The following is an 11,539-nucleotide window of genomic DNA, read 5'->3' on the forward strand; positions in this document are numbered from 1 at the left end:
TTCTCCTTCACTCCTATGTACCTTTTCATACTCCACACTTCTCATTTAATATTCCACGTGTTTCATGCTATTATCTGCCCAGGCTTCATGCAAAGCTGGGTAAATATCTTCCTTTTGTATCTGCTTTTCAAACCTTTATTCTTCAAAGCTGACTTAGCACTGCTGGGATGTTTCTAAATGAAACATCTGCATCTCTGTAAAACTTTCTCATGTCTGATGGCAGTCAGTCCTCCGAGCAACACTGCATAATAGATTTGGCTAGTTTTTCCCTTTAGCTTTGTTCATTAAAATACCCCAGCGCATATTGTCTCATTTTTGTATGCACATTCTCCAAGTCTCTATCTGGCTGAGAAAGAAGTAGAAAGATAAAACTATTTCACTGATGTTCTAAATTTTTTATCAACATTTTAAACATTTTTCTAGTCTAACTCATCATTCTAATCACTGTGGGCCTAAAAATTACATGTGTAGATAGCCTAATATTGCTTCCACCAGCAAAACTGGGTTGGCACTGGTTAGGCAAGAGGTTGCTGTGGTTAGAACTCTGTGAATCTCTTGTGGTTGAAATAGTGAACCTCCTCTGCATGGTCTTGCCTCTGTCTTTTGGGCAGGAATAGGATTTCAAGCCAGCTGTGGGGCTGAATGAGAGGAGGTGCCCATTGATGTTTAAAAAGCACAAAGCACAGCAGAAATGGTCTCTGTAGCTTTGTGCATCAAAAAAATTCAAACGTAGTAAAGAGAACCCATGTAATGAAAATGTTACTGTTGTAGAGCGTTAACAACTTCCAAGCAATAAGTTTCAGCCTTTTTTTTTTTTTTTCTTTCTTAAAGCAAGCTTCAGCCAAGCAGGCTCAATAATTTCAATTTTTATTATAAATCAAAATGACATTTAAAAATTAATATATTTCACGTAACTTAATTTACATAAAATTGTCTTCTAGTAAGAGGCTGGTCTGTTTATTATTTCATATCATTCTTCTTTCCCAGAGGCTTTTATGGAAGCATGTCAAGCCATTATATAAAATAAAATTCAACAAATATGTGTGTATATATAATTTACTAGAGCAGAAATCTGTGCTCACATGAGGGAATTAAATCAATACTCTCCAAAAAGATGCTTCAGAGCAGAGTGCTGCTGTGCACAGCAGGGCTTTGGGTGCCTGTTAAGCTCTTTGTTGTTAGGCTCTAAAGCCCTCCATAGACACTGGGCAGCGGCAGGGAGCCCTGTACCTAGGAAAGCCTGCACATAGCAACACGCTGCATCATTCTGCTTCGTATCTTCCCCAGCTCTTGACCCTTCTGGTACAGTGTGGCTGTATGGCATCTGACCAGCAAAACTTTTGGTCTCTAAGTAGGTATTTCATATAGACACCTTAAAAAATTATTTACTTGGGAGTAATTTGCTGCATCAACAAGTATGTAGCATGATCTGTAGCATATGTGGCAGATCAGATATGGATGACTGGACAGAAAGGTCTTAACACCTCTTTAAAGTAAATCTCAGCTCAAAAAGACAGTCAGTTGTAAATTAGGAAGTGTCAGAATGAAAGCTTCCCGTGTATTTCAGTGTGACCTGCCTTTGTTTGTATCATAATAGTTTGCTAAAAATTTTGCATAGATAACTTCTTTATGTGTTACAAGAGGTATTGACTGAACAGCTACTTCATATTTTGCTCTTTGTTTTCAACAAGTAACTCCAAACTCCTCATTGCCTAACACACAAACCAATAATAAATACAGTATTTCATATTTTCTTCCCTGGGTTTTTCTAGTCATACATATAACACTTGAGTGACAGTTGTGAAGTTACCTACATAAAGTCTCTTTGAGGAAGGGAGATAAAAGCAGGAACATTGATACATACTGTCATAATAGTCAAAACTGAAAATCAACTGTAGGTGTGCAGAACGAACTTCAGGTGTCTAATGCTAAGCACCCAGAAGATGGGGGGGAAAAAGCCTATCTTGGAAAAATCCTATTTGACTTGGTCAGCAACACATAGGAACAATGGGAAAAACAAATCAAACAAAACTGTTAGCTAAACTAACCAGTTTTGAATGAGATTTAGAAGCCTCCAAAGATTTTTAAACCTTTCATTACAGTTGGCAGTGGGATGGAGAAGATAGGCCCAGATGAGTGCCCTTATGAGGGCATGGCTGGCACAGGTCCACAGTCATATATTTGGCAGCTGCCTTGCCAGTGAGCACGTGCTTAGTTCTCAATTACCCACCGCATGTCTGTTGTTTCCTCAGGGGGGGATGACAATATAACATGGGGCAGAGGAAAAGCTGGGGGCTGGGGAGGGAGTTTTGGAATAAGGGAAAGGATGCCAGTCTGCTTGTCGCTACAATACTGAATGGGTTCTGCTGCTTACGGAACAGCTTGGTTCGTTGTTCAGTCCAGAGCTCCGTTTCCTTGCATCTGCCTATTCTGCCATAAATTATGCAGAAAATGTTATGGCAGATTGACTCTTATCATTTTCCTTCCTTCTCAGTAGTGACCATCCCGTGCACTTAATCAGACGGTTTCTCTGGATTAAAAAAACCAGCAAACACACCATCATCTATTTTAAGATGCGTGATAACAGAAAAGCATACACAGTAGCAGCAAGTTGAAGTACCACTAATCTTAATTCCAGTATTTCTTAACCATTCCTTTCAAGTGGTCAGATTACCAAACTGATCAAGCTTGAACCAAGCTTGAAGATGTTACATAGTTATTTTAAAAAGACAGAAAGAATGTGAAAAGGAGAGAATTTAATATATGAAATTATATTGACTCTTTATAGTGCCTTCTGTCTGATTTTTGTTGTTAATGTTACTGGTTATTGCATTAGCTGTAGTAACATGTTACCGTCAGTGCAAATCAGACACTATGGAGAAACTGAACCCACAATCCGGTGAGTTTTGCAACTGTCTTTCAATTTTAGAGAGGCATAGGTATGAGGATTCGAACTTCTGCTCTGAGAAAAATGATAACAGCAAACTAGGTCAGAACAGACACATATCTAGACCTATCTGCTGAATCTGTTGGATTAGTGGGATACCTAGGGAAGAGTGCAAGGTGACTACACAGTCATATTTTCATGATATGCTCCTTCAGCCTCCCAATTTATGTAGCTCAGACACGTTTTTTACCACCAGTTGTCATTGGCTTATAATTGATTTTTCTTCTAATAATTTCACTAACTGTATGTTGAATCTGTGTAGATTTTAGCAGGCAATCCTATGATTATGGGACTCTCAGAGAGGTATTTCAGAGTTTATCTGTTTTGTGAGGTATCTTCTTTGATACTTCTTTCTTCTTTCTGCTCGAAGTGCAGTAGAAGCAGATCCATAAAGCAAAACAGTTCATGATGAGGGCCCTTCACCTGCAGAGTGCTCACTTCAGGTTGTTTTTAGGTGTTTGATTTCAGAGTAGCTCTAGTCTGGCTTTCTGTCCTGCAAGCATCTAAGAGAGCTCGGAGTACATTTTCTGGTTTAGTTTCATCAAAAATGAATCCAGTTCTATGCACTCAGACATGAACCAAGGTTTACAGATGGGGATGTCTAAAAGTTTACCTTGAAAAGCCCATGTCTGATCCAAAACTAAAAACACTGATGTAGGCGTATCAGCTGAAATTGTTGATTGCTGTCTAAGCAATCAAAAAAAGAGGCCTTTACTCTTTCTGTCCTGCTGAGGAGGTTGGCCCAGTAACTCAGCAGAAGGAATCCAGCAAAGGAAGTGAATTTGAGTTCACTGAATGGGTGGTCCAGTAAGTACAAGTAAAGACTTCACCAGAGAAAAATGCATGACTGATGATTGGCAGAAAATTTCCGATCAAATGATAGAAGATTTTCAAATTTACAAGGAGGTAGGGTAGGCTCTTGTAAAGTATTGAGTAGTTTTCATGGTTGAATCACTTCTGGAACATTTCATCAGTAAATGGCTTTTTATGACAATGGAAGAACTGCAGAAAGTTCTGAATTTCTGCAAAACTGTTGTTTGTAAAATGGGTTTGTCTCTTCATAAGATTCATTAAGAATGAGAACAAATATATTATTTTAGTTATCAAGGAAAAAGACAAAGAAACGTCCCTTTAATGAAAAGCATATATCATGAATGCAAAAGAAAATATAAAACAAAAATTAAGATTTTTACAGATGTACTGCTGAAAATCAAAACTCTTCTGTCTTGCATACTGAGAGAACAGTAAAATGTAAAAACTGTGGTCCCCTTCACAGACTCATCTAAACAGATATTGTGACTTTTGCACATACAAGAGAGATTACTTAGAGATGCATATGACAAGTGGTGTTGGTGATGCAAGTCCTTAATCAGATCCATCATTTGTAACTATTTAATTTCAGTATTTTACTACTTTTTCCTTTGAATCTTTTTTATCATCATTATTCATAAGATGTTACTCTGCAAATGCTAATCATTACCATATAGTAGTACCAATTTGATGAATACAGTAATTTTAAAATGTAATGCATTTTCCCATACTTACCTCCTTATACATGTTGTGAATTTAAAAGTATAACATAGTATGTTTATTTTTAGTACACCTCCTGATAATCTCTCAATTCAAGAATTTCAGAAGAATGAGAGTATTGATGTTGAGGTAAGGAAACTATAACAAACATACTGTCAGACATAATGAGATAGTGACATTCACAGATTGCATTTGATTCTGAAATAATTGTTTTAGAAATTACCCATTCATTATTTTTTCTGTGATACTGTTTTCCTTTTTGAAAATAACACAGGAAATTCATAGGCTCAGAATTCAGCTGCTCCAGGGTTATGCAAAGAGTAGGAAGCAGCATGCCAAAAACTACTTCTTGTCCACTCAAGTTCAAAATGGCATAAAATGGCTAAACCAGAATGTGTTTCTGCCTCCAGCCCATTACCTCATTCTTACTATGTTATTGCCAAGCAATTACACAGGTAATGGTAAACTATGGAGGAAGCTCAGAGTGCTTTCTGTGTTGAGGGGACATTCAGTCAGCAATGACATTGTTGCCCTCCAGATGTGCTCTCAATACTGAGGAGCTTGTGCAGAAATGAAGAAGTGGTGTCCTGTTTGTGCAGTATGATGACCACTATAATTGTGAAAGAGATCATGTTTGGCGAAAGAAAATTAAGATGATATTTGAATGAAGAGGGACTGGTCCCTTCATTCCAGGACAGAAATGTAGCAGACCAGAGATTAGGGGTACAAAGGGAAGGGAGTTGTAGAGAAAACATGGCAGTATGTGTGGATTTGATCACCTGTCATCTCTCCAGAGTGACAGCTGGGACACAAAGATTTCTGGATGAAAAGCAGGAGCGGTTCTGCCTGCAGTGAGCAGAACTCTGAGGACTAATGCATTAATTTATGGAGATGTAAGCCCACTTTGTTCCTGAATGGGAGCATCAAGACAAGGATAGAAAGCATTTCAGTTAATATACATTGCCTTAAGCTAATTAACTCACTTGTTCTGCTTTGCAGATGTCACATTGTAAGCATGTGATATATGTGTTAATGTCATAGTGAGGATATTGAGTGGAGGGAAAGGGAGAGTCCCAGTGTTAGATATTCTCTTTTCAAAACCATAAATTCTTTTTGAGGAATATACTTCAAATGTCAGTGGAAATCTAAATTAAAACTGCTTCAGAAATTCTGAGCAAAGTGGTGGTGGGAGAAGGTTTATTATATCAAGTTTAATGTTACATGCAAGACCACAGTTTTTGGAGACCTCTGCAAATTTTAAAAGCTAGTATTGGAAGGTGTTATGAGGTTTCATTAGGCATGTCTCTTGTTTAATGTTTCTGTAATCTTCATTCTAGAATTACAACTTTAATATTCAGAAAACCAATGTAAATATATGTAATTTATTTTTAGGTGGTGCAGCTTATCAGCACAGAGATATTGCCATATGCTAATTTTATTCCTAAGGAATTTGTTGGTCAGATAATGACTATGCTCAATAAAGGCTCGATACATTCTCAGTCATCCTCCTTTACAGGTATGGTACTTGAATGACAAAAGATACAGCATTTAAATCTACTAGAAAGTAACAAAAACGTTAAGAGTACTCTGATAAAGACTTGAAGTTCCATGGCATGCATTCAGTATAGACTGTCTGATATCCAGCTTGTTTTTATAAACTGTATTTCATGGAAGCTGCTGACCATTCCTTGCAGGTTTGGGGTTTTTTTGATTGTACAGTACCAGATATTATGATGTAGAACTGGCGCTGCTGAGGTTTTTTAAAACTGAGTTCATACATTTCATTATTGTAGCAGTGTCAAGTAGGTGACATTCCTGAACGTGTTGCATATTTTATCTTTTATTTTTGTAACTATTGTAATTGCAGTGTCACAGTAATATATTCTTATAATGTATTCTCAGTGTTTGTTCTTATCACTCTTGATCTTGTTTAATACTAGAGGAGTGGTAACCTTTTTGCAAAATATAATAAACCAATTGAAATGCAACATTTAGTGTACTGGCATGCACACTGCACAATTAAATATGGCATTTTACTCTTACAGAAGCCGAAATAGATATTCGAATGAGAGAGGAGTTTTCCAAGGTGTGTTTTGAAACACTGCTCCAGTTTTCATTCAGTAATAAAGTCACAACTCCTCAGGAAGGCTACATCTCTAGAATGGCACTCTCTGTGCTCTTGAAAAGGTCACAGGATGTATTGCATCGCTACATAGAAGATGAGAGATTGAGTGGCAAATGTCCTCTTCCACGGTATGTGCACTGTCTTTGGGAAATGAAAGGTATTACCAGTACTTTGAGAAGAAGGTTGCGTTCAGAATATCACTCAATCATTGAAAAAGATATTGTGTGTGGGGTGGGTGGTTAAGTTTAAAGGCAGGGAAATGTTTCTGGCAAAGATACTTTCAAAGAAATTTTTTGTTGAAAAAGCTTTAAGTAATAATGGTCATATTCAGTTCTGTTACATAGACAAGAAGAATGTGACTTAGTAACTAACACTTTCAATTACTGAAACAATGTTTCTGATATCTGTAACATAATACTTCTGAAATCTAATTTTCCTTAATTCCCAATAGAGCTATGTATAGTTTCTAAATTGAGAAGGTGGAGTCTCCACAATAATGAGATAATATATCAGAACAGCAACATTGTGAATCATTGCTCAAGTAACTATTCTTGAAATAGAAAAATTGATGGAAGTACCATGAAATTCTTTAAAATGGAACTTCCTGAAATTTCACTCAACTTTTGAAGATTTTGATTATGGATTATTTAATTGATTATTTTCATGTTACAGTTAATCATGTACATGAGTATTTTCAGATCGAGATGTGAATGTATTAGTTTCCAGTATCAGACTTATTCTATCCTAGCTGATACCAGTGGTAGTGGGAAAGTTAAAGACAAATGATAACCTTAATCTTTAAATAGCTGGTTTTTGGTAGACTTTATTGCAGCTGTTTCCATTACGTGGCTTTTTTAGGTTTGTTTTTTTTTAGTGTTGTGTAGGTTTCACAGAAAACTTTTATTCTTGAGACAAAAATGAGTAATTGACTGTTTGCATTTTTCCCTTTGTAGGCAACAAGTAACAGAAATCATATTTGTTTTAAAAGCTGTCAGCACTCTCATAGATTCACTTAAAAAAACTCAACCTGAAAATGGTAAGTTATCATTAAACAACATGGCTCTAAACAAGATAACATTATATCTGCCACAGATACATACTAATTATTTCCTGTAGTAATTTTCGCACAAATATGAAGGAAAAGTGTAATCTGTAAGATTCAGTATTTTACAATTCTGTGTATGTGTAGGTGGCAGGTAGACTGGAAAAAAAAAAACAAACCCAAAATTTTTCCAATATACCTAAAAGTAGAAGGTCCGAAAGTGTGTTTAGTAAAATCGAAAGCTTCAATTTATGGTGTCTTTTCTTAGACAGAGCTTGCTGTCTTCTGAAAACAAACAAAAAATCTTCTGTACAATGTTAATAGAATTCTTAAATATACTTAGTCTTGAGAGATCCCTTTTTCTTCCTGTAACACCTTTATAGGTCACTATGGATCACTTTTGTATAAGCGCACTGTGCAAGTAAAGGGGTGGTATACAAGTTAAAAGCATGGGCAGGCAGTAAGGTACTTCGAACTCGTGGTCTTGCTTTCCATCTCTTTCTGCTGTAGTGCCTCCTGTGCCCTGTGTTGAGAAAGATGCCTTAGCTCACTGATGTCCAAGTAAATGGTTGTCAGACATATTTAAAAGGCTGAATTAAATGGAACACCTCAGTTTCATTTACAGTCATGCATCCTGTTTCTTCTGTAAGCTGTACCCACTGTGTGTGTAGAGAGTTCCCACCAGAAAACTTAGTCAGGTGTCTTTGTTAAAACAGCTGTGTTGGACTCTGAAATTCTGTCAGAATTGCATATATAACACTTCCCTCTACCTCCCTGCTTTTGATACTGTGAGGAACAGAAAAAGCCTTTCAGTCCATAAACAAACAAGCAAACTAACCAGCCTTTCCAGAAAAACACATGCAGGTGGGTTTCCTGAAAGAGGCAGTGCTCACCTAAAGCGTCACTGAGCAACCAGATTTATGATCATGTGGTTTCCAAGGCTGATGGAAAAAAGGCTGAAGGCAGGACTATGCCAGAATGCAGAAAGCCTTTTGGTTTTGTCCTGAAGGCAACTGAAGACCTACTTTGGTGGGCCTTTCTCTTAGAAGGGTAGAATAGCTAACTCAGCTGGACTCTTCCCCACATCCCTCCTCCTGCAATAAGAGAAATTCTTCACCTGGTCCATATATGGCAGTGATTGCCAAACCTCCTAGTTTCTTACGAAGGAAACCACTGGTCAAATTAGAGAATCACTTTAGTACCACTTCTAGCCTTTAATAGTTTTATTTCTTTTAAGAAAATTACTAACATTGTCTGAAATCAGGGGTTTGTTCAGATAAGGAAGGAAGTGACATAATAAATAGCATACGTGCTACAATATTTATTTTCACTTGTTGGACTAACAAACTTTACCATGGATATTTTTGTGTCTTGGTCCAGGGTTTCTCCCTCTGCCTGCTATAGCTCTTGTAATGTGAAATGACTTGAAATTAATAGAAGGCCTCATTGCTCACAAGTTTCCAAAAGTAAAATGTGCATCCAATTCAATTTTCTGTCAATAGCTGAGAAGAGAGGCAGAAAATGTATGTGTATTACAGATTTAATGAAAGTATTAGCTTCAGTTTGTCAGTTCTTCATCCAGAAAACACAGTGAATGACTCATATGTAGAAACACAGGTGTGTAGCACCATTTTATGGGCATCCCATCTGGCTTCCAGCTGCTGCTGCAAAAAGAGTATAGCTCTCCTGTAAATATCCTACATCATCTCTGAGAGCCCTGTTACAGATGTCATAGCATCTCTATAACACTAGGTACCTATGTTTAGATAGCTGAATGTGCCCTTATTTATACAGGTATTGGAAAAATCTGTTGTAAGGATTTGGACACTAGTAACTGATGCAGTCTGTTCTTGTCTTCCTTGCAGTTGATGCTAATACGTGGGCACAAGTTATTGCCTTGTACCCGACCTTAGTAGAATGTATCACCTGCTCCTCCTCGGAGGTGTGCTCTGCTCTGAAGGAGGCACTCGTTCCCTTTAAGGACTTCATGCATCCACCAGCATCCAAGGTACAGAACGGAGAGTCTTGACCCCATAAAACTACTTTTTTATTCTTGAAGGAAAAAAAAAAGGTATCCAAAAATGTTTGTTCCCGGGTGAAGTTTCTCTGAGGAAATCTCTTGTGACCAGTACTTTGGCAACCAGTGCCGACTGCCTTTTAATTGTATTAACAAGAGCTCAGTAATTCATGAATACAGGCTATATCTCAAAGGTTCCAGAGTGAGTAGCAGTGCAAACCTTTAATAAATTTAACTGAATAGTTGGAATCATTTATAACCTAATGTACTTGCTACAGTATCTTGAAGTGGTGATTGAAAAGTGGGCTTATGTACAGCTTGTTGTGTATGTGTTAATGATGTAATTAAAAATATTTCAATTCAGTCAGATTTATTAGGCTGGTGTTTTGCACCCTTTTTTTGAAGTACGAATTGTACTAAAATTTTATGCAAGATAGTACTGTAACATTCCATATATCTGTAACCAGCCTTTGTAAACAAAGGGAACTGATATACTTGTGTGTATAATAAATGGTACAGTTCTGTATAAAATAGTTGCATTTATTATTTAAATTCTTTTTAAAAGATTGATAATGTTAAATGCTCTAAAATGTATTTATTATGAATAAGTTGTATGCTTGCATTTTTACTTACAGTTTGCCTTCTAAATTGCCAGATATGTTCATTCATATCTGATCATGCTGTTAGTTCTTTTGCTTAATTGAATGTATCTTCTCTGTGGCCATCGGACATCTAAAAAGAGGGTCATATGACAAAGGAAGCAGTCAGTAGTCTGCTGGTCTCAAACTTCACAATAGTTGACCTGAAGTAAGTTTGAATATGCAGAAATCCACTGTAGCATTTCAACACTGCCATACCTCACTTCATAATATATTTGTTTCAAGACATTTGTTCTACTCAACTCTGACTATTTTTGGAGTTGCAGCCTTGCTTTAAAAAAAAATCACCTTATTTGAGGTTTGTCAACCTCTCTTGACCTTCTTGGCAAGTATCACAGTCTTTGAATCATGACCCAGGAAAGGTGATTCCAAATTTCTGAAATACTTGGCTGTAATATTTTGTTCAATATTTTTAAGTGCTTTGTTTTGTAATGTCTTTTCAACCCCAAAAAATTGTTCTAATCTTTTAATTATAAACTGTGTCTGATACAAAACCATGAGAAGTGTATTTTTGAAGATAGTTACTTATTTAAAAGTGCAGTAAAATTTGTCATTAAGTAAATATGTTTCACTTCCACGTAATACACAGTCGAAGCAAACCACTTTTAATAGTATTGTTTTTAACGTTTGTGACTTAGCACTTAAACTCTAATTTAATTATGATTTTAATAATGTTTCATCTGTATTCACATATTTTTAACCTGTGATGTGAAAGCACAAAGGCCGAATGTAAAGAAGACAGGTGCCTTTCTATGGATTTCAGAATTTCAGAGCTTTTCTTTAGGCTTTTGTTCTTTAGTCTTTTGTAGATATTAAAAGATATTATCATGCCTAAGAAATGGTATTATATCTGTTTGCTTTACACCTTCCTGGCTAAAGGGACATTAGTACATGTGAATAGATGTAGAAGTTGTAGGAGCTTCAAGTTGAAGGTGTCATGAAGTGGTCAGGGTTAAAAATATCCTGTGTGAATAATGTGATACAAGCCCAGCTTTGAATAGCTTGCTTCCAGAAGGCTTTAGTTTATGGTCCTTCTTAAAAGCTTTCTGTTCCAGAGTACCATCAATATTGAAGAGGCTTCAAGACCTTCCACATTTCTCTGTGACCAAAGTTGCATGGAACTTAATTGGCAAGGGTGTGTAGTTTTTAGAGAACACAGTTTACATTAAAGAAACAAATCCTTCCCATTAATAGAATTTATGTCAAATAGTAGCTGCTT

The 11,539-nt window shown here is 36.5% G+C and overlaps 1 protein-coding gene across 1 annotated transcript in view; it reads left to right on the forward strand.

Annotated features, from left to right (window-relative positions):
- MON2 (MON2 homolog (S. cerevisiae)) overlaps positions 1–11,045 on the forward strand; it is a gene marked incomplete at its 5' end in the record, with an annotated part of 30,586 nt that extends 19,541 nt beyond the window's left edge. The window contains 5 exons of the mRNA XM_010011780.1: positions 4,546–4,606; positions 5,870–5,993; positions 6,523–6,730; positions 7,556–7,638; positions 9,510–11,045. Coding sequence (XP_010010082.1) covers positions 4,546–4,606; positions 5,870–5,993; positions 6,523–6,730; positions 7,556–7,638; positions 9,510–9,673 — 640 coding nt within the window. The remainder of the gene's footprint in view (positions 1–4,545; positions 4,607–5,869; positions 5,994–6,522; positions 6,731–7,555; positions 7,639–9,509) is intronic.
- Positions 11,046–11,539: the final 494 nt, after the last annotated feature.

The sequence above is a fragment of the Nestor notabilis genome, unplaced genomic scaffold (assembly GCF_000696875.1).
Source record: "Nestor notabilis isolate BGI_N333 unplaced genomic scaffold, ASM69687v1 scaffold25213, whole genome shotgun sequence".
In the NCBI taxonomy this organism is placed as follows: Eukaryota; Metazoa; Chordata; class Aves; order Psittaciformes; family Psittacidae; genus Nestor; species Nestor notabilis.